The 24,093-nt window shown below is 48.0% G+C and overlaps 1 protein-coding gene across 1 annotated transcript in view; it reads left to right on the forward strand.

Annotated features, from left to right (window-relative positions):
• The window catches only part of IL17RE (interleukin 17 receptor E), a 49,325-nt gene that overhangs the window by 23,728 nt on the left and 1,504 nt on the right, over positions 1 to 24,093 (forward strand). The window contains exons 7-17 of the mRNA XM_056846565.1: positions 543 to 666; positions 1,522 to 1,661; positions 4,180 to 4,248; positions 6,630 to 6,696; positions 10,257 to 10,444; positions 12,918 to 12,965; positions 14,888 to 14,933; positions 18,458 to 18,609; positions 18,790 to 18,858; positions 19,072 to 19,123; positions 23,136 to 23,231. Of these exons, the coding sequence (XP_056702543.1) occupies positions 543 to 666; positions 1,522 to 1,661; positions 4,180 to 4,248; positions 6,630 to 6,696; positions 10,257 to 10,444; positions 12,918 to 12,965; positions 14,888 to 14,933; positions 18,458 to 18,609; positions 18,790 to 18,858; positions 19,072 to 19,123; positions 23,136 to 23,231 (1,051 nt within the window). The remainder of the gene's footprint in view (positions 1 to 542; positions 667 to 1,521; positions 1,662 to 4,179; positions 4,249 to 6,629; positions 6,697 to 10,256; positions 10,445 to 12,917; positions 12,966 to 14,887; positions 14,934 to 18,457; positions 18,610 to 18,789; positions 18,859 to 19,071; positions 19,124 to 23,135; positions 23,232 to 24,093) is intronic.

Below are 24,093 nucleotides of genomic sequence, written 5' to 3' on the forward strand. Positions count from 1 at the left end.
ACATATTATGAGAAGACAAGAGTCACTGGAAAGGACAATCATGCTAGGAAAAGTTGAAGGCAGCAGGGAAAGAGCAAGACCCAACATGAGATGGATTGACATGAGATGGATAAAGGAAGCCACAGCCCTCTGTTTGCAAGACCTGAGCAAGGCTGTTAAAGACAGGATGTTTTGGAGGACACTGATTCATGGTGTTGGAGGCAACTTGATGGCATTTAACATATATACACACACACACACAATATAAATGGCACTAGGGAGTGGCCACTGATTAAAAGGTTCCTCCAGTTTGGGACAGGTTGTCTGAACTACCGGTAGTTTCTGAGGCACAAGCAAAGACTGGTAGGGTTATTGGTCCTAGGGTATAACTGGAGAATACCTGGTGCGGCTATCATGCTGAAACTAAGCAGGTACGGATCTGGTCAGTGCCTAAGATGGGAACTTGGATTCCAATCTGTGCTACCTCAGGTTCTGCAGTGGAAGAATACAATTTTTTGTGTTTAAGATGGATTCCATTCTGATGACTGTGTCCTTTTCCCTAGTGGTGGGTGCAGTTTGACTGTTTCGCAGCAGAGAGTGGCCAGTGGGTTTTTGTCTGGCTGAAAACCCTTCCCAGTCAGGTGCTGGTTCTCAACCAAAGCCTTCTCGTCATTAATGAGAAGTCAGGTAAGATACAGCTGGGCCTTGCAGCCAGCTCCAGGTTGGGAAATACCTGGAGAATTTGGGGGGTGGAGTCTGAGGAGGGCAGGGTTTGGAGAGGGGAGGGACTTCAATGCCATTGAGTCCAATTGCCAAAGCAACCATTTTCTCCAGGGGAATTGATTTCTATTGCCTGGAGATCAGTCGTAATAGTGGGAGAACTCCAGCCACCACCTGGAGGTTGGCAACCTTACTACAGCTACTTCTGTCTCCTGTTACTAGGAGCTCTGGAATTCAGTTCTTAGCAAATCCTGTTTCCACATTAGGAGTAAAAAGTGCCCATTAATCAGATTATTATAGATAAGATTGAAAATACCTTCCCTGCCACAGTAAGCTATAGGAGGGGAGGGGCCGTGGCTCAGTGGTGCATGCTTGGCATGCAGAAATTCCCAGGTTTGATCCCCAGCATCTCGTTAAAGGGACTAGGCAGGTAGGTGATGTGAATAGACCTCTGCCTGAGACCCTGGAGAGTCGCTGCTGGTCTGAGTAGACAATACTGACTTTGATCTCCAGCCGATAGAGATCAGTTCCCCTGGAGAAAATGGCTGCTTTGGCAATTGGACTCTATGGCATTGAAGCCCCCTCCCCTCTGCCCCCCAAACCTCCCGCTGGTGGTGAAGAGGGACCTGGCAACCCTATACATAGACCAGATCATGCTAAAATGGGCCAGTAGGATAGACCCTCCAGGCCCAAGTAAGGCGTATCAGTCTCCCCCATGCTTGGCTGTAGCAAAAAGGAATGTGAGTCTCCATACCAACCCAGACAGGACAGAAGACCAATCCTTGAGGAACTCCTTCACCACAGCCTGCTTTCCTTCCCCAGGGCCCAAGTTCCACCACACATGGATGCCAGCAGCTCGGGCGATTGAGGTGTCTGTTCCTGAAGGCCCCAACATTACTGTGCGCCTCTGCCACCAACAGGCTCTGGCGTGTGAAGAACTGCGCTCGCCCTTCCACCAGCAGGTAGGCCCTTTGGGAGAGGAGGAACACAAACTGACCCTATGTGGAGGTGAGGAAGAAAGTCTACATGACCATTGAGCCCTGTGGTGGGGGTGGGGAATAGAAGGAGAAGAAGAGGAGGAGTTGGTTTTTATATGCCGACTTTCTCTACCATTTAAGGGAGACTCAAACTGGCTTACAATCACCCTTCTCTTCCCCTCCCCACAACAGACACCCTGTGAGGTAGGTGCGGCTGAGAGAGCTGTGACTAGCCCAAGGTCACCCGTCTGGCTTCGTGTGGTTCACCAGATTAGCCTCCGCCGCTCATGTGGAGGAGTGGGGAATCAAACCCTGTTCTCCAGATCAGACTCCACCGCTCCAAACCACTGCTCTTAACCACTACACCACGCTGAGTGTTGGAAGAACAGTCAACTACACAATTACAAGCTGGGGGGTGCACAAGGGAGTGAATCTCATCCCACCCCCACTGTTCCTCCTCCCCACATGATCTCCCATTTCCTTGCTTCCTCTCTTTTTTCCAAATCCCCCTCTAGGGTTGCTAACCTCCAGGTGGGGCCTGGAGATCTCATGGACTTACAGGTGACAGAGATTAGTTCCCCAGGGGACAATTGCTGCTTTGGAGGGTGGTCTCTGTGGCACGGATGCCAGCCTCCAGATGGGAGCTGGTGAGCCCCCAAAATTACACCTTATCTCCACACTACAGCGATCAGTTCCGTTGGAGAAAATGGATGCTTTGGAGGGTGGTCTCTACGGCATTGTACCCAGCTAAAGTCCCTGTCCTCCTCACACACCACTCCCCAAATCTCCAGGAGTTTCCCAACCTGGATCTAGCAACCCTGCTCTCTCCCCCATACCTCGTTGGTGGCCAGGGGGGGACCTGGCAGTCCTCCACTGTACCCTGCGGAAGCCCCTCCCCTCCCAAACTCCACCCTCCACAGGCTCCACCCCAAAATCTCCAGGTAGTTCCCAACCCGGAGTTGGCAACCCCATCCCCTCTTGCCTTCCACTTTCCCTCCAGCCCTTCCTTCCACCCCTTGGCAACTTCTCACATTTTCCCTGTTTCCCTCCCTCTCCCGTCTCTTCCCTTCTGCTCCATTTTTCCTTCTGCCCCCTTGGCTTTCCTCCCCCCCCCCACCCCTTCGTTTTTCTTGGCTTTCCTTCCTCCCCCCATAGGGTTGCCAGGTCCCTCTTCACCATCAGTGGGAGGTTTTTGGGGCAGAGCCTGAGGAGGGGAAGGACTTCAATGCCATAGAGTCCAATTACCAAAGGGGTCATTTTCTCCAGGGGAACTAATCTCTATCGGCTGGAGATCAGTTGTAATAGCAGGAGATCTCCAGCCACCACCTAGAGAAGTTGGCAACCCTACCCCCACCACTCACATCATGTTTGAAAACAGGGTAGCAACAACTCTGGGATGGGAAATTCCCAGAAATTTGGGGACGGAGTCTGGGAAGGGCAGAGTTTTGGGAGCGGGGAGACCTGAGCAGGGATGCAGTGCTGTAGAGACCCCACCCTCTGAAGCAGCCGTTTTCTCCAAGGGAACTAATCTCTCTAGTCTGGGGATCAGTTGTAATTCTGGGGCATCTCCAGGCTCCACCTGGAGGTTGACAACCCTATAAAAATGAAACAGCCGCCGCCGTTTTGGGTTGCCTAGGCAACCACAACCCAAAATGGCTTTCAGGATTCCATGAAGTAATATCTCAAGATGCTGGGATTTAAGAACTTGATTTTATCCATTCTGTTCTGGGGAGACCCGCCACATTTGTGGAAACCTCTCCCCTTCCTGTACCTGCCCCACTGTGCAGTCAACATTGCACCTGACAAGAGATTGCCCTGTGGCCACAGCCACTGTGCACAGAGGACAAGAAGGCAAGAGATGTTCCAGTGGTGGGTAGGGTTACCAAGTGCCGGGTGGCGGCGGGCAAACCCCCGCCAATCCACCTTGCCGCCGGCTGACCAGCTGAGGGTCGGCGGGCAATCTGTGCAGGCAGGGACAGGTCACTTCCGGTCCAGTTGAGTGGAAAACGGCCCCTTGTGGTGCGTTTTACAACCGGAAGTGCCGCATCGCAACAGGCCTTTACCACCCAAACTGGGAGTTTGAGTGGAAACCGGCCCTTTGCAATGCAGCACTTCCAGGAGCGCACAATCTCCCCCCCACTCCACTCCAAAAACCTCCCGCCGAAGAAGAAGAGGGACCTGGTAAGCCTAGTGGTAGGGCTGCCAGTTCCAGGTTGGGAAATACCTGGAGATTTTGGGGGTGGAGCCTGAGGAGGGCGGGATTTGGGTAGGGGAGGGACTTCAATGGGGCATAGAGTCCACTTTCCAAAGGTGGGCAGCCCTGTCCAATGGAGATGTGGCCTTTGAGTTACTCCTCGATGTACAAGGCTATTAAAAGAAAGAGGACAGAGACCACTGTAGGAGAGGCAGGAAAAGGAGCTGAGGGGTGAGAACAGTGAGTGGGGTGAGTTAGGGAGGTGTTGTCTACTTCTCAGTGTCTTTTGCCATCCCTTTCTCCTGCCAGGCACTGGTTTCCAGACATCGCCCTGCTGTACTGCCGTATGAGTTCTTGCTGCCTTGCTTATGCATTGAGGTGTGTATCTGTCTATGTGTCATACTGAGAACTCTTCCCCCCACCAGGCTTATTGGGAGGAGAGACTGTAGATGTGCTCCTATAATGGAAACAGCAGCATAAAGGACGGGGTGGAGGGGGTCTAGAGAACATTCAGATGAGCATTGCTTCAAATTTCTCTCACACTGTTTTCTGTGATTGATTACGTTGGGTAGCTGTGTCAGTCTGTCTGTAGCAGCAGAAAAGAGCAAGACTCCAGGAGCACCTTAAAGACTGGGACCATTTATGCAGGGGTATTTGGCTTTGAGGCTTCCTTTGCATTATTCATGATTTTACCAACGTTTAGAAGTCACTTTGCTCCCGCCCCATTCTTTCCCCGCAGTTCTAGGATGCTGTTTTATGGCAAATTTAAACTCTGCTTCGAGGCAACAGCAAGGCAAATCCCCGCCATTTCTATGCATAGTCCTAACTTCAGGTTTATCTCCCCCCGCCCATTCTGGCTTCTCCCTCCCATGTGTCTGTCCCTCCCATCCAACCCCTTCCCTCAAAGAGAAGCACAAAAGAGGGAGTGAAACCATGAAATGTGCAAGACACCAACCAAAGAGAGGCTGGTAGGTAGCTCCTGGCAGGGAGCTGTTAAAGAAAGGAGGGGAGGAATACCCAGCTTTGCAAAAGCACACGCACATACAGAGAGCAGTCCCTTTAAGAGCTGACTGCCCCCCTCCAAGTAAACTGCAACAAGGCTGCATTTTCAGGAGTAGGGACTCAGAAGCTCCCTGGTTCACTGGGGATGCCTAATTAATCACAAGGTACTCCTGGAATTCCTTGGGGGGAGGGAGGGAGCCCTCATGCATATGATGTTTGAGAATTCGGCTCAGAAAACTGTGCAGCAAACCAAACACAAACTTCCCCTGCATAAATCAGCTGTGGCTCACGGAAGCTCATATCCTGCCAGAGGTTTTGTTAGTCTTTAAGGTGCTTCTGGACTCCTGCTCTTTTGTACTGTTTTCTGAGGATCATGGCAGCTGTTGTGGTGGTGACCTCTAGGATTGCCAGCTCTGGTTTGGGAAATTTTTGGTGATTTGTGGGCAGTGCCTGTGGAGGGCAAAGTTTGGGGAAAGGAGATGAGCTGTAATTCTGGGAGAATTCCAGGCCCCACCTGGAGGTTGGCAAAACTAGTTACCTCTGAGAGCACTTTCCACCACCCCATGCACTGAGAGCTGGACACTAGCCATTGAGGTTGCCAGCTCCAGGTTGGGAAATACCCGGAGCTTTTGGGGGGTGGAGCCTGAGGACGGAAGGGTTTAGGGAGGGGAGGGACTTCAGTGGCATATAATTCCATAGAGTCCACCTTCCAATGAAGCCATTTTCTCCAGGCGAACTGATCTCTGTCACCTGGAGATCTGTTGTAATAGCGGGAGATTGGCAACCCTACTAGCCATGATCAGGGGAATTGTATGGGGTGGGCACTTCAGCCTGAGCTGGGAAGCATATTATTCCAGAAAGTGTGGACTAATCTATCTTTTTTTGGGGTGGGGTGGGGAGTGTTCTGCAACACCCCAGACTCTTGGGGAAAAAATAAACGAAGTCCATATATAAATACTAACCCACGCAGTTAGGTGCCCCTGGGACCATGGAAGAGGCATTAGAAGCAACCAGCCTGATCTTTAGGATTGCCAGCTCCGGGTTGGGGAATATCTGGAGATTTGGGGGGGCGGAGCCTGAGGAGGGTGGGGTTTGGGGAGGGGAGGAACCTCAGTGGGCGCATAATGCCATGGAGTCCACCTTCCAAAGCAGCCATTTTATCTAGGTGAACTGCTCTCTGTTGCCTGGAGATCATGCATAATCCCAAAAGATCTCCAGCCCCCACCTAGAGGTTTGTCGCAGGTTGCTTTGTAGTATCAGGCATAGATGATCAAGGAAACGCCTTCCCGGATATTCACAGTGCTTTCGCCACGTAAAAAGTGGCTTCTTCAGCTTTCGCCACGTAAAAAGTGGCTGCTTCAGCCAAACAAGCTTGAATTTTCAATATGTAATCAGCAATAGCTAATATGCTCCCTGGATGGGCTGCTTCTCTCATAGAGATATTCCGCTCCATAACAACTGTGTTGAGCTTCTGTTGGCTGTCAGCTGTTTTTGATGCTTGTTTACCTTTTGTACTCCTTGAAATTTTGTACCATCCTTGCTTAGCGATTTTGGCTTCTTAGGAGTGATGTTTGAATATATTGTGTTTATTCAGATATTTACCTGAACTGTGTTCCAATTTGTTACATGAACGCTGAGCCTACTGCTGTTCTTTATTGCTAGCCAACCTTATAGTTTTTTGTGAGTCTTTCTTACCCCACCTAGAGGCTGGCAACCTTACTGATCTTCCTGTACCTTCCCACCTTTTTTTTTTGCAGGCATCGTATGAGCACCACGACAGCCAGCGCGAGAAGAAGTGCCCCTTCCAGGATCAGCCAGAAGCCTGTGAGTCTTAATTATGCCAGTCTGCCAACTGGGGCCAGGGATTGTTCAGTCTTTTGAGGTCTTTTATGAATGGCTGTTTCACTTGACGTCACCCCTCCGATTACTTCGAGTCTTTGTTTGGATCATGCATGCCGTTTCCGACCGTCAGAGGTCACCTCGCTCTCCCCCTGCGTTTCCCTGCGAGGCGACCTCTGACGGTCGGAAACGGCATGCATGATCCAAACAAAGACCTGAAATAATCATAGGGGTGATGGCGAGTGAAACAGCTGTCTGCATAATTCTGTTATGAGGGGCTTTGAGCAATTAAAAAGGAGGCCGTCATACAGGCTAGTGTGGACCTTGTGCCAGTCCGCTAGGGTTGCCAAGCTCCAGGTTCTATTCAAAAAAATTGTAAATTCAACTGTAAATTGGTAGTATTCAAAAACACAGATGTAGGCTAATAATTCACTTATGTCAATATTTTATACATATATAATAATCCTATAAGGTTGCACTATTACTTCATAGCGCCTTTTCAACCAACAAAAGTTAATATACAGAATTGTATATACAACAAGGCAATATTTTTAAGGTAATAAAATTCAACAGAAATCAACAATAGGCTTGTAGTGTCTTTCTTTCATGAATTATGCATATACTGTCCATAGTTGTCCTTAATTCCAGTTGGGTAGAACAGGATTCCGGTATCTTTGCCTGTTTCAATATTTCTTCAGCTACCCTGAAGGACATATATTTATGACGTCTGGATCCTCTCTCAGAACGTCCCTTGTATCACCAGCATTTATCTGCAATTTCAGAACGCTGTTCGGTTGATAGATTATTCAAGTGGGACTATAATTAACATTTTTAACATTAAAACAATAATTAATACATCTATATAATAACGTTTATACTCACAATCATGAACAGATTTTCATACACAGTGACTTGTGTGGTGTCGACCCGACAAGAACCCTTTCTTGTTTCCAGTCAATTGATTCCATATGGGCAATATACTTAAATGCTTGCTACAATGCTCATTAGGACCGATCCCAGGTGCAAGTGTTAATTTACAAGAAAGAGGTAAGATCATTGGCCATGTTTAACCCCTTTGGGGATATACAATCAAAGAGTTGCACAAAGCGTGCTTCTTGCTGACTTAATATTCGTTCCATATTGGATCTCTGAAACTTCTTAGGTGTTGGTTCTTGTAGGTTATCCGGGCTGTGTAACCGTGGTCTTGGAATTTTCTTTCCTGACATTTCGCCAGCAGCTGTGGCAGGCATCTTCAGAGGAGTAACACTGAAGGACAGTGTCTCTCAGTGTCAAGTGTGTAGGAAGAGTCAGAGAGGGGTTGGGTTTGAGCTGAGTACTGTCCTGCAGACGTAATGTGCTAATCATTGTCCTGTAAGTATCAAGATAATGTACTAATGAGAGTGTGGTATGTTAATATGAAAGCATTGTGTCCTGAAATGATCTGGTAATGTGTAAAATCCAAAACTAATCTGCATGGCTATTGTTGACTGTAGCCTTTGTTAGTCTGGAGGTTTTTCAGGGCAGGAAGCCAAGCCTTATTCATTCTTAAACTCTCTTCTTTTCTGTTAAAGTTGTGCTGATGTTTATGAATTTCAATGGCTTCTCTGTGCAATCTGACAAAATAGTTGGTAGAATTGTCCAGTCTTTCAGTGTCTTGGAATAAGACCCTGTGTCCTGTTTGTGTCAGTCCATGTTCAGCCACTGCTGATTTCTCAGGTTGGCCAAGTCTGCAGTATCTTTCATGTTCTTTTATCCTTGTTTGTATGCTGCGTTTTGTGGTCCCGATGTAAACTTCTCCACAGCTGCAAGGTATACAATGTACTCCTGCAGAGGTGAGGGGGTCTCTTTTGTCTTTTGCTGATCGTAGCATTTGTTGTATTTTCTTGGTGGGTTTAAACACTGTTTGTAGGTTATGTTTTTTCAAAAGTTTCTCTATCCTATCAGTGACTCCTTTAATAAATGGCAAGAATACCTTTCCTATGGGAGACTGTTTTTCCTGAGTTTTCTGATTTTTGTTTGGTTTAATGGCCCTTCTGATTTCATTCTTGGAATAGCCGTTTGCTAGCAGTGCGTGATTTAAATGATTAGTTTCTTCCTTGAGAAACTGTGGTTCACAGATCTGTCTTGCACGGTCCATTAATGTTTTGATTATTCCTCTTTTCTGTTGGTCGTGGTTGGAGTTTTTGTGTAAGTAGCGATCTGTGTGAGTTGGTTTCCGGTAGACCTTGTGACCTAACTGAAAGTTTGTTTTACGGATGACAAGGGTATCAAGAAATGGGAGTTTACCCTCAATTTCCTTTTCCATGGTAAACTGAATGTTTGGATGGATATTATTAAGATGGTTTAGAAAGTCCATTAATTTTTCTTCACCATGGCTCCAAATGGTAAATGTATCATCTACGAATGCCACAGCTGCTGGCGAAACGTCAGGAAAGAAAATTCCAAGACCACGGTTACACAGCTGGGATAACCTACAAGAACCAATGAACTCTGACCGTGAAAGCCTTCGACAATATTCTTAGGTGTTGCTTGCCAAACCGCAAAGAACTGAAAATCGCTATCTGTATGCTTGCACTTCATCCAATGCTCCACTAGGGGCGCTTCTAATACTTGATTTTTTATTCTAGATCTATGCTCCCTGATTCTTAATTTAAGGGGGCGTGTGGTCTTTCCAACATAAATTAATTTGCATGTACAGATAACTAAATAAATAACATTTGAAGAGGAACAGTTTGTAAATTGGCACAGCACATACGTGAAGCCAGTGTCTTCCCTTGTGAAACTCTTTACTGGGAGGGAAAAACGGCAGACTGCGCATGATCCACAGCGGTGATGTCCGACGGCCCCTATAGTAGGGGGTACTATCTGTAGATCTGTATGTATTAGCCCGTTCTTTTAAAACCAATCAGGGGTGGTACTGTGCATCCTGCAATGCTCTGTACTATGTGCCAGTGTTTGTAAATTACACGTTTTATCTTAGTGGCCAAATGTGTGTATTGTAGAGAGGCTGTCAAATTCTGTTTTTCATGTTTCCTTGAATTAAAAAGGGTGGAGATCTCCTGCTGTTCTCCAGCCGATAGAGATCAATTCGCCTGGAGAAAAGGGCCGCTTTGGCAATTGGACTCTATGGCATTGAAGTCCCTCCTCTCCCAAAACCCCACCCTCCTCAGGCTCCGCCCCAAAAACCTCCCGCCAGTGGGAAAGAGGGACCTGGCAACCCTATAGTCCGCCTCCCTCAACCAATGCCAGTTTGCAGGATTTATTTATTTTTTTAGACTATAATGGAGAAACCTCTTTGGTAAATAAAATTCTGCCTCCCCTTTGCATGTGCCACCTCTTGAAGGAGGAGCTGTGGCTGAGTGGTAGAGCATGTGTTTTGTATACCAAAAGTCCCAGGTTCGATTCTGGGCATCTTGAGTTGAAGGATCTCGGGGAACATGAAAGGCCCTTCTCTGCCTGAGGCTCGGGAGAACTAGTGCTGTTCAGAGCAACTTAAGACCCACCTGAGTGTAAGGCATGTGATATTGTTCCTCCTGCCATTGTAGATGGTCCAGAGTTGTGGTCCTCAACGGAGATCAGGGACCACAGCACCAGCGACGAGGCCCAAATGGCTATGTCTCTACATGGCCGCTGCCTGCTTCATCCCACCGCTTCCCTCTGCTGGAAGGAAAGTGCTGCTCCAGAAGCAACCTGTGATGACATCCCCAATTCCACAGCCACCAGATTTGGCCAGGTAAAGCGAATGGCAGTCCTGTGATGAGCTCAGATGATGGGCGGGCGTTGTGATTTAGGGAACAGGAGGTGCATAGCCAAGATGAAAGGTTAAGAGTATATGGGAGTCTTTAAGCAGCGGCTGGACAAAAACTTGTAAGGGATGCTTTAGTTTAGGCTGATCCTGCATTGAGCAGGGGGTTGGACTAGATGGCCTGTATGACCCCTTCCAACTCTATGATTCTATGAGTTGTGGGTTTGGGGAACTAGGAGCACCAAAGGTTAGTTGGTGTAATTCTGTGATTATTTTGGATTCTGAGTGCATTGGGAGAACGGCGGAGTATAAAAATGGCTGGAATTAATTAACTTTCTTTGAGGATTTTTAAAAACAGAATGCAACCCCAGCGGCTGCAATTTAAAAGAGAAGGTAAACATGTTATTAAATTCATTTTCCTGACACCCTTTTCCTACCGACGGTTGCCACCCCCATCTGTTTCCCCCCCCTCCCCAGGAGAAATTTTTTTTTGCAGCTTGAATGTAGGAAAAATATGTGAGGGAGGTAGGGTTGCCAGGTCCCTCTCCGCCACCAGCAGGAAGTTTTTGGGGCGGAGCCTGAGGAGGGCGGGGTTTGGGGAAGGGAGGGGCTTCGATGCCATTGAGTCCAATTGCCAAAGAGGCCATTTTCTCCAGGTGAACTGCACCTGTCGGCTGGAGATCAGTTGTAATCGCAGAACTCCAGCTAGTACCTGGAGGTGGGCAACCCTGGAGGGAGGAGGTTCGCCCTCTGTCCTTAAGCTGTTCTTTCTTGTTTAACAGCAGACCTTGCGGCTGCATTCTAGTTTCATTGTTTATTTAGGTTTTATTGGTGTTTTGGAAATAGGGTTGCCAGGTCCCTCTTCGCAACTGGCGGGAGATTTTGGGGGCAGAGCCTGAAGAGGGCAGGGTTTGGGGAGGGGAGGGACTTCAGTGCCATAGAGTCCAATTGCCAAAGCGCCCGTTTTTCTCCAGGGGAACTGATCTCTATTGGCTGGAGATCAGTTGAATTAGCAGGAGATCTCCTGCTACTACCTGGCAGTTGGCAACCTTATTAGGGAACCTTTAGAAAGTACGACAACTATCACTTAACAAATGGTGTATATAGATTCTACAACACTCTTAAAAATATTACCTTGGGGAAAATAATCAAGGAAGTTTTGCCCTTAGCCTCTGATTAAGGAGTCCTGAAGTGGGGACTGGTAAAAGGAAGAATGGGATCATTGGGGGAAATAGATACACCGTAAAGCAGGGGTCCTCACATTTGCATGTGAGCATTACTGAGATTTTGAGAATAGGCAGAGGATACTACTGCTACCAAATGGCTGCCACAGGGGCTGGGACCAATCAAAAAATGTTGAGAGGTTTGAAGCCAAGCATACGCCTCTGATGGAGGCGGCTATTTCCAAATGGCGCTCCTTGCCTACAGAAAGGTGAGGCCTCTGGAGCGCTTCTGAAGCACCTCCTCTCCACCAAAGTGAAGAAAGTGAGGATTGGCTCTTTCCTTTGGAGAAGAGGTCCGTTCAAAAAGGCGCCAGGAAACACACGGGTGGTGTTAGGAGCCTGTCTGGAGTAGTCCTTGCTTGTTACATTGCACACTTAGTTCTGTTGGGAAAATGTGACAGGGTTTTTCCCCCCCTCCAGCGGTTGTCCCGCCCAGCCTAGGGAAAATGGCACGGCTGTGAACTAGAGGCTGTCCTTCCCGGGTTGCGTTTCAGCATAAGAATTCACGTGTACACAAACAAGAATTGGGGGGGGGGGCTTTTAGAGGGATGGTGTGACTACCTAACATTATTTCACATAGTGAAACATTTCCTGCCTGAGATTTCCCACTTTACAAAGAACAAGCCGGGTGACGAATCTTAGAGCAGTCCTGGACTCCGGTGGGTTAGAGTGATCAAGTCCTTGTCTAGGACTCATGCCCATGCTTTTTAAATGCTCCAGAGCACCAAGAGAGGATGTATTGTTCTGCCTTCCACTCAGTCCTGTGCCTGCCCTCCTTCTCCAATGCCTGTGGGTCAGAATCAGAGTTCTGTAGGCAACAGCAGGGGAGAGGGGCAGAGGGTCTCTCCCTTGCATCTTCCCTTGTCAGCTTGGAGCACTTAAGCTATAGGCCCCCTGGGTCCGGGTCAATGACCTGGCAACCTATTTGCAAGATCAAATGGTTCAGGATTAGGGGTATGTGAGTATATGTTCCTCTCGAAGGAAGAAATTCACCCAGCTGTTCTGTGCCCATTAGCTTCTCTCTCAGAAACAGCAAAAGAAAAGAGACAGATCTCTTGTTAGGAATGGATGTTCACGTGAACATTGCCGTTTATATGCTCTGTGATTAGAAGCAGGAAGCAGGATTGCATCTTCTTTACATTGGAGGTAAATGTGGCAATAGCAGACTTTTGGGACTGTGGAAGTTGAACTGGGAAGGAAGGCCTAGCTAGACATACTGTTTCTGCTTCTTGGCCCAGGTCTACACCCTTGAGGAAGTGGACATGCACCCTCGGCTATGCTTCAAGGTGAGACACCCCAATCCCCATCACTATCACTGCACAGTTGCACAAGGGTTTCTTGGCCTCATAGGAGATGGTCTGATCGTGCCCCAAACTGCTGCTATGTGCACCAGCAGTAGGGTTGCCAACTTCCAGGTGGGACCTGGAGGTCTTAACATAACATAAGAACATAAGAAAGGCCCTGCTGGATCAGACCAAGGCCCATCAAGTCCAGCAGTCTGTTCACACAGTGGCCAACCAGGTGCCTTTAGGAAGCCACAAAGGAGACGAGTGCAGGAGCACCATCCTGCCTGTGTTCCACCGCACCCAAAATAATAGGCATGCTCCTCGGATACTAGAGAGAATAGGTATGCAGCCTGACCAGTATCCATTCTAACTAATAACCATGAATACCCCTCTCCTCCATGAATATGTCCACTCCCCTCTTAAAGCCCTCCAAGCTGGCAGCCATCACCACATCCTGGGGCAGGGAGTTCCACAATTTAATTATGCGTTGTGTGAAAAAATATTTACTTTTATCTGTTTTGAATCTCTCGCTCTCCAGCTTTAGCAGATGACCCCATGATCTAGTATTATGGGAGAGGGAGAAAAGCTTCTCCCTGTCCACTCTCTCCAAACCATGCATAATTTTATAGACCCCTATCATGTCTCCCCTCCGCCGCCTTCTTTCCAAGCTAAACAGCCCTAAGCGTTCTAACCGCTCCCCATAGGACAGTTGCTCTAGTCCCCTAATCATTTTGGTTGCTCTTTTCTGCACCTTCTCAAGCTCTGTAATATCCTTTTTTAGGTGTGGTGACCAGAACTGTACACAGTATTCCAAGTGTGGTCTCACCATAGATTTGTACAAGGGCAGTATGATATCAACAGTTTATTCTCTATTCCTCATCTAATTATGGCCAGTATGGAATTTGCCTTTTTTACAGCAGCCGCACACTGGGTTGACATCTTCATTGAGCTATCCACTACCACCCCAAGATCCCTTTCTTGGTCTGTCGCTGCCAGCACAGATCCCATCAGTGTATCTGTGAAGTTGGGATTTTTTGCCCCAATATGCATCACTTTACACTTGCTCACATTGAATCTCATTTGCCAACATAAGAAAGGCCATGCTTTCTCAACATAAGAAAGGCCATGCTGGATCAGACTAAGGTCCATCAAGTCCAGCAGTCTGTTTACACAGTGGCCAACCAGGTGCTTCTAGGAAGACCACAAGCAAGACATAAGAACATAAGAAAGGCCCTGCTGGATCAGACCAGGGTCTATCAAGTCCAGCAGCCTGTTCACACAGTGGCCAACCAGGTGCCTCTAGGAAGCCCACAAACAAGACAACTGCAGCAGCACTATCCTGCCTGTGTTCCACAGCACCTAATATAATGGGCATGCTCCTCTGATCCTGGAGAGAAGAGGTATGCATCATGACTAGTATCCATTTTTACTAGTAGCCGTGGATGGCCCTCTCCTCCATGAACATGTCCAGTCCCCTCTTAAAGCCATCCAAGTTGGCAGCCTTCACCACATCCTGGGGCAGTTCCACAATTTAACTTAGGGTTGGGCCATAAGAAGTACTGTCCAACTGCAACTAGGTGGGAGCACTAGAATGGATGATTGGAGCATTATGAAATCTCCATTGCTAGTGGTCTTTAAGAGCCGGTTGGCCAAATGTTGGTTTGGATTAGTTGAAGGGGATCCCGGAGACAGGAGAAGCAGCTACATGATCGGTTGTATTTTTGTTTCTGTGGATGGTCCGTCCTTGGAGTGGAGGAAGGTGGGTTTTTCTTTCTCAGACAGGATGCTTCAGGAAGGCAGAGGGTGGGACTTGCTGGTCCTCAAGGCCTCTTTCGACGGATGTTGTTCTGCAGTGCTGTTAAAGGTCAAGTGAGAATTTCCACAGGACTCCTCTGCCACTGACTTTGCTCTTTCCTCTCTAGTTTTCTCACACTAACAGCAGCCACGTTGAATGCCCACGCCGGATAGGTGAGTCTGCTTAAGACCCATCAAAAACACTGCGTTGCTGCCCTGGAATAATGAGGAGACTGTGGGGAGAGGGATGGAGTTCTGAAGATTGAACCAGTCATTGAGTGGCTGGGGATCTGACTCAAGACAGATGCAAGTACTGGACCTAAAGAGGGCTTTGGTGTCATCTCTGATTCTCTTTTTTCTTCATGACAATGTTGTGTCAGAAGAAGTCCTTCCTGCTGAGTCTCAGAGGCACAATAAAGGGTTAAACGCTAGATACCGACCATCCCAAGGTTCTCTTTACTGAATCTCCAGCTTTGCCTCCATACTAATCCCAAATGCCGGGCTCTAGCATTGAGGGTGTTGGTGGAAAGTGCTGTCAAGTCACCGCTGATTTGTGGCAACCCCATAGGGTTTTCAAGGCAAGAGAGGTTCAGAGGTGGTTTGCCATTGCCTGTCTCTGCTTGGGCTGAGAGAGTTTGATGAGAACTGTGAGTGGCCCAAGGTAGGGTTGCCAGGTCCCCCCTTGCCACCGGTGGGGGATTCGTTGTGGTAGGACTGGGGGGAGGGGATGATCCACATGTGCATAGCACGCATCATGATAACATCACTTCCAGGTGTACCCTGAAAACAACTGGGACACACTAGCACGTTTTCTCAAAAACTATGGAAACCATAGAGTTTTTGGAGGGATGTGCTAGAGTGTCCCTGTCACTTTAGCACATCCCTCCAAAAGCTCTATAGTTTCCATAGACTTTTTTTTTTATAGAAATGTGCTAGAGCATCCCTGTCACTTCTGCATCCCCCCCATTCAGCTGGCCTGCTTCCGCCTGCCGGCCAGCTGAGGGGAGGCGGGCAGGCCTGTTAATTGGTGGGCAATTGTCTGCCATTACCAGGCATCTGGCAACCGTAGCCCAAGGTCACCCAGCGGGCTTCATGTGGAGGAGTGGGGAATTGAAACCTATTCTCCAGATTAGAATCCGCCACTCTTAACCACAACACCATGCACTTATTGTCCATCTTGGAGCACCGTGTTTCGCATCCTATATCCCATCAGTTGTGGGACCCCTGTGGTTCCGATAACTGAACAACTTGCTCCCTTGGTACTGAAGCAGGCCATATTGTCCTTGACCATCCCTCATCTGTGGTTTGCCCTTCCTGGCTCCCACTGCAGTTTCCAAGAGTGATTCAGAGACCCTTTCCATACATAATTTTGTTTTTAGCAATCAAATGCCATTCACTCAATATATTTAGATAAGGATCCTGGAGTGGGAATTAAAATAGAAGGAAAAGGGGATGAGCAATGCAAAAGACAGCAAGCCTGTGTGACCTGGGTCTTCAGAATGTCAGACAAGGACCAGGGATACCGAGGTTCCAATCCTTACTCTGTCATCATGCTCAGCGTGGGGCGGTGGTGAGAGTATCCGTCTGGGAGCAGGGAGATGCAAGTTCAAGCCCCTACTCTGCCATAAAATTTGCTGGGTGATCTTGGGCCAGTCACTCTTTCTTTCAACCTAACCAACGTCACAGGGTTGTTGGGAAGATAAAATGAGGGAAGGGTCACTGATGTACGTGGCTCTGAGCAATATGAGGGAAAAGTGGGAGGAAAAATATGATAGACGGTAGCACTTTGACAGTCCACAGTGGTCAAGCTAGTGCTGCAGTTGTGTTTTAAGTGTAAAACAAATCACCACAAATCAAATCTGGTGAGGGACACACCCCCCCGCCAGAAAACCAGCACCCAGAACACTAAAATCTACAGCAACCATTATCTACTATAAAGGAGTGAAGAAATAATGAAACGACCCCACTGTGCTGATGTTGTTCTGCAGAGATTTGTTTTAGGACCTTTGGGGCCACCCAGATGTTAACATAATCACTCCCATAACTTAACTGGTATAAACCACGACCTGTTGAGAGCAAAGAGTTCCTTTTTGTTTGCGGACAATTTAAAGCAAGGCCTTTTCTGCACCACGATGGCAACCAGTAAATTAGCCGAGACTCATGACCTTTAAAATCACAAGGTCATGAGTCTCGGCTAATTTACTGGAGATTTTCCACATGGTCGATCAGCGAGACTTGGAATTGCATTCCACAGAGTAATTCCGCACGCCTCCTTTTGCAACGTTCTTTTCTGTTTTCCTGTTCACTTTTGATCAGTTAGATCCTTTCTGCACTGGTTTTCCAAAAAACTCATGCGTGGGTTTTTTCTAATGAAAATACGAGGGTTTGTTCTGTAGAGTTTAAACCTGAATGCCTTTGCTTCGTTTCTGCCAGTACCTCAAAGCTGCTATTCTTAAGAACATAAGAAAAGCCATGCTGGATCAAACCAAGTCCAGCAGTCTGTTCACACAGTGGCCAACCAGGTGCCTCCAGGAAGCCCACAAGAATGATGCAAGACCTGCATTTGCATTGTGAATGCCAAACCTAGATTGCACTCCTGAAATCGCGGAAGCGCAGAATACACACCCCCTTGGTTCTGCTGCTCAGCTACTGAACTTTCCCTAGGAATCCCTAGATATGGTTTGCTTCCCACCCCTCCACCCCCAGCTGTAAGATCATAGGTTGGATTAGAAGTACTGTGACTGCTGTAGAATTCACCAAAGGAGTCTTTGCCCCACTGCAGCCCCCTGTACCCAAAAGCCACTCCTGAGGACTGAGGGACAATCAGGAATGGTATGGGTTAAAGCGCAAGCAATTGCATCTATGCGTAGTTTGCTAGTGGACACAGGAGTGATACAGAGATAGAGGAAGTGGGTTTCTGCCTTGAGTCTTGTTGTGAAAGGCAGACTCTATAAATGCTATATAATAAATATTAAGTGTGTATATGGTCTAAGAGCCCCATGGCGCAGAGTGGTAAGCTGCAGTACTGCAGTCCAAGCTCTGCTCACGACCTGAGTTCCATCCCGATGGAAGTCGGTTTCAGGTCACCGGCTCAAGGTTGACTCAGCCTTCCATCCTTCCGAGGTCAGTAAAATGAGACTGGGGAAGGCACTGGCAAACTACCCCGTAAACAAAGTCTGCCTAGCAAACGTCGGGATGTGACGTCACCCATGGGTCAGGAATGACCCAGTGCTTGCACAGGGTACCTTTACCTTTATATGGTCTAAGTGCCCTGACCTGGGTTCCCCAGTCTAGTCTGATCTCAGAAGCTAAGCAGGGCCAGCCTTGGTTAGTACTTGAATGGGAAACCACCAAGAAATACCAGGGTCACTATGCAGAGGAAGGCAATGGCAAATAACCTTTGTTAGTCTCTTGCCTTGAAAACCCTACTGGATTGCTGTTAAGTCAGCTGCAACTTGACGGCACTTTGCACACACACATATGGTGTAGCCACCTTGAACAAAGCTGAAAGTGGGAATGTGGTGTGTATGTCTATATAAATAGTATGGGATGAACAAAGATGTGGGCCACAGATGTTGCATCATTCTTTTGTGTGTTTTTTCAAGCTAGCTTTCCCTTTGTAAGGATTGCCAAAGCAGAGGTGTTATCAATGGGAGTCGTTCGGCCACCTCTCATCTCTTTCTGCTGTTCCCTTCTAGACCCTGCCTGGAACGTCTCTCTCAGCATTTACTTCCTGCAGGTCCACTTGCATTTCCACTCCCGCGTGCCCGCCTCTTTCAGTTCAGCCTTATGTCAGCAGCAGCCTCTGGGACAGTGTGTGCTAGAACCACCAGTCTACACCATCACTCATGTATGTGGCTACTGGAGAAGACAGGGGAGAGGGAATCTGGGATGGGGGATCAGGAAATCTTCCAGCCAGCAAGGATGGGTGAAGAGGGGCAGGGAACATGGGTTTCAGCTGGGAGGGGTGTGGCCACAGAAGATGCCATGAGTTTGACGTCTTATTATTATTGTCGTTGTTATTTTGCAGCCAGAGGGACAGGGCCCATGGGACCTGGACCTTATTATGCCTTGGCGGATCTCAAGGAGCTGTGTACTGGTAAGGATCAACCCTAGCCTCTGTCCTTGAATCCAAAACTCTCCAAGCAGAGAACCAAGCGAGCAGGTTGGGCAGCAACAGATTCCCAGAGTCCAACTTCATTAGCCATCTACTTAACAATAGCCAAATGTGCCAAGTAAAAGCAAAATCTCTCCAGATCCGGGTTGTGTTTCTTACCTCCAATATGAATGCCCTCTTTTTCTAATTTGGCAGGTCTGGCGTTCTGATATGCGCTTCTCTGGCAAACAGCTTCTGTGCCCAGACAGTAAGTCACAGTGCCATGGTAAATTGGGAACGTGATGGCTAGGGACGATTCCTGGTCTTAAAATGGAGAGCAGCAGTTTGTGTCGTGTCCTGCATAGTAGAGATGGGGCACCACTGGGTTCCATTTGGGAGCCAGCGTGGTATGGTGGTTAAGAGCGATGGTTTGGAGCGGTGGACTCTGATCTGGAGAACCGGGTTTAATTCCCCGCTCCACGTGAGCAGTGGATGCTAATCTGGTGAACTGGATTTGTTTACCCACTCCTACATACGAAGCCAGCTGGGTGACCTTGGGCTAGTCACACTCTCTCAGCCCCACCTATCTCACAGGGTGTCTGTTGTGGGGAGGGGAAGGGAAGGTGATTGTAAGCTGGTTTGATTCTTCCTTTAGTGGTGGAAAAAGTTGGCATATAAAAACCAACTCTTCTTGTTGTTCTTCGTCTGGTTCCACTTCCTGGAAAAGTTGGGGAACAGTGTAGGGTCTTGTTGGATCAAAATGAAGTTTTGCTCAGGAGGGTGGGAGACATTCCAGACCTTGTTTGCACAGGCAAGTCATATTTCATGAGTTCCATATGCTTTTGTGCCATGATGGGGAACTGTTCAATGAATGGGAAAAAAAATCAGGACCCTCCCAGGGAAAGCAGAAGAGAACTTTCAGAGGGGGGGGGGGGTTGATTTGGTGCTAGGGTTCTACCTTAGGAGAGGGGTGGCATTGACATGGAAGCAAGTGGTTTAGGAGTTCCTCCAGGACATAACTGAACCATAACAGCTTCTCTCTTTCAGTTTCAGCTAATACACTTGCATAGCTGTCAGGTTCACCATCATCCATATTGTAAACACATTCACAATCATCAAAACCAAACCTCACCGGTGGCACACCTTTGGTGCTTCTCTCAGACCTCCTGACTGCAGCTTCTCCCCCTGCAGTGTCAGAACCTTCTCCTTCTGAGCTGTCTGAACTTTTTACACTTTCCCTTCTGGGAGCACTTTCTACACTCTCCCTTCTGGGAGTACTAGCCGGAGAACCACCGTTACCTCTGGCTCCTTGCTGCTCATTTAAAGGCATAAACACTGAGTCAGGGATCTCATCTGAGCCATGCAATTTTGCCCAATTAAATGACTCACCGAAGTTGGCTGATTTGCTGATTGTAATTTTATTATTGGTATCAGCAAACCGGTAGGATTTTGCAGCATTCTGATACCCAAGGAATAAAAGCAGCTTGGACTTTTTTCCTCCCCCCCCTCCTTAGCTTTAAAGGTATATTCACCCATGCCTTGGCACCAAACACTCTCAGATGCTTTAGGGATGGGTTTCTCTTATACAAAGCTGTATAGGGGATGTTATCAATGCTGGATGTCCATAGACGGTTGATGAGGTAATTTGAGACCTTAATTGCCTCTGCCCAGAACCTTGGCTGTAGATTAGCATCCTCTAACAGAGATTGCAGCATGGATTTCAAATAGCCTATCCTTCGCTCTGCAACTCCATTCTCCTGAGGAACACAAGGGTTAGCAAGTCTGTGCTGTATTCCCTTGCTGTCTAACCACTGGGCTAACTCATTAGAGAGGAATTCTCCCCCCCTGTCACTCTGGAGGTTGGCAAGTGGCAAATCTAGCTGCCTTTCCACTCTCTTTACCCAGTATTTGATTGTCTTACAGGCTTCACTTTTATGCTTGAGCAGATAAATCCAGCCGAATCTAGACCAGTCATCGACCAGAACCAGAGCCCATCTGTTCCCAGACACACTTTCATTGAATGGGCCACAGATATCCACATGGACAAGCCTTAGGGGTCTGTCTGTCACTCTTTGGCTTACTTTGGCTACTGGGGACCTTCTGCTCTTTACAGATTTACACACTGTACAATCCAGATAGGTGTTACATTTGTTAAGCTTTACCTCATTTTCCCCTAACAAGCTCAGGGTTTTCTGTATCGTAGAAAAAGAGGCGTGGCCTAAATGCCGGTGTAACAAATGTAGGCACTCAGAATGAGGATTAACATTTGAAGTTCCCACTGTGCTTGTGGCTTCCCCAGCCCCTCTGCGCACCACAAAAACATCCTGCTTTAACTGCCCTTCTAACAGCGTCTTTCCCTCTCTGCTTATCTGGCAGGTGTTTCCTGTAAAACTCACAGAGAAACCAGCCCCCGTCAATGCAGATACGCTTAGCAGGTTATTCTCCAGGAGAGGCACGCAGAGCACATTTTGGAACGTATGGCTTAACTCAGGGAAGTTTACACTTCCCTAACACTGGACCTCTAAATGCTTCCCGTCTGCCAAGCTTACATGCGTTCTTGCAGAGTCATGTTTATTTGATAGTAAGGTGCTGTCTTTAACAAAAACCTTACTTGCACCACTATCAACCAGCCATACATCCTCACCCTTAGCAGTCCCAGCCAGCACAACCGCTGTGTGTGTGGCATTCTTGTCCTGTTGCTTAGCCGTCTTCTTCTTTAACTGGGGGCAGTTCCGTCTGAGGTGCTGGGTGCTCCCACATGAATAACATTTTTTCACATAGAGCACACAGTCCTCCCCCTCTTGCTTGAAGACTCCACTCCCCCGGGCCGCTCCAAAGCCTTGCTTCAACAAAGTCTGCGCTGAGTAGGTTTCATTCCCACTTACAGGCTGTCTCCGCTGCGGGGCTGAGGTCAACGGCGTTGGCTGTGACGAACCTCTCTGCCGGGGGTGCAATTCTGGGGTGTAAGACTTGTGGGCTGCTGTCATCAGAGATGGATGAGGCGCTGCTCTATCCATGGGGTGTCTGGTTCCCAGCGGGGCTGCAGTCATCTGAAAACGTCCCTCCTGCCGACGCTCCTCGTCTTCCAGGATCTTTCCAGTCACATAATCATATGTGAGCTGCTGCACTGCCATGCATTCCAGCGAGGCCACTAACACATCAAAGCTTGCATCAAGGGAACCCAGCATGATGTAAACTTTATCCTCATCTGCAATTACTTTCCCTCTCAGTTCCAGCTGCCTAAACAAGTCAGCCAGACCTCTCAAATGCTCTGAGACAGGAATGTGAGGTGATTTATAAGTCCTGTATAATCGCCTTATTAGTGTTAGTATAGAGCCAGCAGAATCTCTGCGATAAACTCCTTGCAAAGTCTCCCACGCAGCTTTTGCCGTGGTCTTGCTGGCAATGTATACTAGCTGGCCATCCCCCACAGTCAGTATTAAGTTGGCAAGTGCCTTCTTATCTTTCTCTTACCCTTCATCAGCAGCAGCAGCGGGGGTCCGGGCCACAACATCCCATAAACCTTCTCTCTTAAGGTAATGCTCAATTCTTACCGACCATATAGAGTAGTTGTCAGCATTGAGCTTCTCCACTGGGATTGCAGATTGAGCCATCTCCCCCACTGTTTCAAAAAAGCCTCTGGACATCCTGGAACTCAGCTGAGCTCTCACCACACGACTCCTGCGCAGTGAAGCAAATTCTGGGCCCATAACCCTGACGTGGAAGCAAGTGGTTTAGGAGTTCCTCCAGGACATAACCACCAGCAGTCTTGCTTTATAAGAAACAGTGTCTTTTATTTACAGTGCACAGATAAAACATACCATCACGTACACTTCACTACTACTTCCAGGCTGTAATTGATTTGTATTTGAGTGAGTTACAGAAGCACAGTTACATAGCCTTATATACACCCACTGCACCTGATCTGCATTAGGCCACCTGTGGACCTTCCCAAGCATTACATCAGCAAACTGCCCAGATCCGGATTACTGCAGTTCCCTTTGGTACCAGCAAGGCTATTGCTTCTGCTGACATCATCTTTGGCCTCTCAGATCTCCAAGATCTGACAGCTCTCACACAGCTGTTTCTGTTAGATTATTACAATCAACTTGATACTCTGACAGGCATACAAACACAAGTCCATGCACACGTTGGGAAGAAGAAAAGGTGCCTCAACTGAAGGGTGGATGAGAGAGGAAGCAGTAGCAGAAACTGCTCCTTTTTCTGGGTGTGGAGTTTTTCCACACCTGTTTTCTAATCTCATTCTCTTTCTCTGCCAGTTTCTCGGAAGTACTGGGGGCTGCTGGCTTTTGGACTGGGATTGCTGGCGGGCATCATCCTGATGATTCTCTGGGGCTTCCACAGGTTCCACAGAGGTGAGGAACACTGGAGGGACTGGAGGATGTTGTATTTGGGGGCAGATGTGAGGTTCTGGGTTCTGTTACATTGTGTGTGGGAAGCCTTGGCCACAGGGACTGTGGTATTGTACAACCTCAGAGGGTACAGAAAAGGACAAAGTAGAACTAGCAAGAAGTCAGAGTATCTTTCCTGTCTGTTCATCAATCAAAGCTGTTGGGGCGCACAGTAAAAATATTTACTCTACTGAAAGTTAACCACACCAGGAGCGTATTAATGATACTAGAATTTGAGGCTTAGTGGTTGAGCATCTACAAGTTGAGTCCCCAGCATCTCCAGTTAAAAGGATCAAGTTGTAGGTGATAGGAAAGACCTCTGCTAGAGACCCTGGCAAGCCGCTGCCAGTCAGAGTAGTCAACAATATTGACTTGATGGACCAATGTTCCGCCTATATATAAGGCTGCTTTGTGTGTTCCGATTCTCATTCATTTATTTAAAGATTTGTATCCCATAATCCCAAGAGGTCTCCGCTGCAAAAAGTGACAGAAAAAAAGTGACAGTGTTTGGTTTCTGATACAATCAGGTGGTCTGTATGACAGACCAGTGTAGTGTAGTGGTTAAAAGCGGTGGCCTCCAGTCTGGAGAACCAGGTTGGTTTCCCCACTCCTCCACATGAAGCCTGCTGGCTAGGGTTGCCAGCTCCAGGCTGGGAAATACCTGGAGATTTGGGGATGGAGCCTGAGGAGGGTGGGGTTTGGAGAAGGGAGGGACTTCAATGTAGGGTTGCCAGGTCCCTCTTCACCACCAGCAGAAGGTTTTGGGGGCAGAGCCTGAGGGGGGTGGGGTTTGGGGAGGGGAGGGACTTCAATGCCATGGAGTCCA

The sequence above is a fragment of the Euleptes europaea genome, chromosome 1 (genome assembly GCF_029931775.1).
Source record: "Euleptes europaea isolate rEulEur1 chromosome 1, rEulEur1.hap1, whole genome shotgun sequence".
NCBI lineage: Eukaryota > Metazoa > Chordata > Lepidosauria > Squamata > Sphaerodactylidae > Euleptes > Euleptes europaea.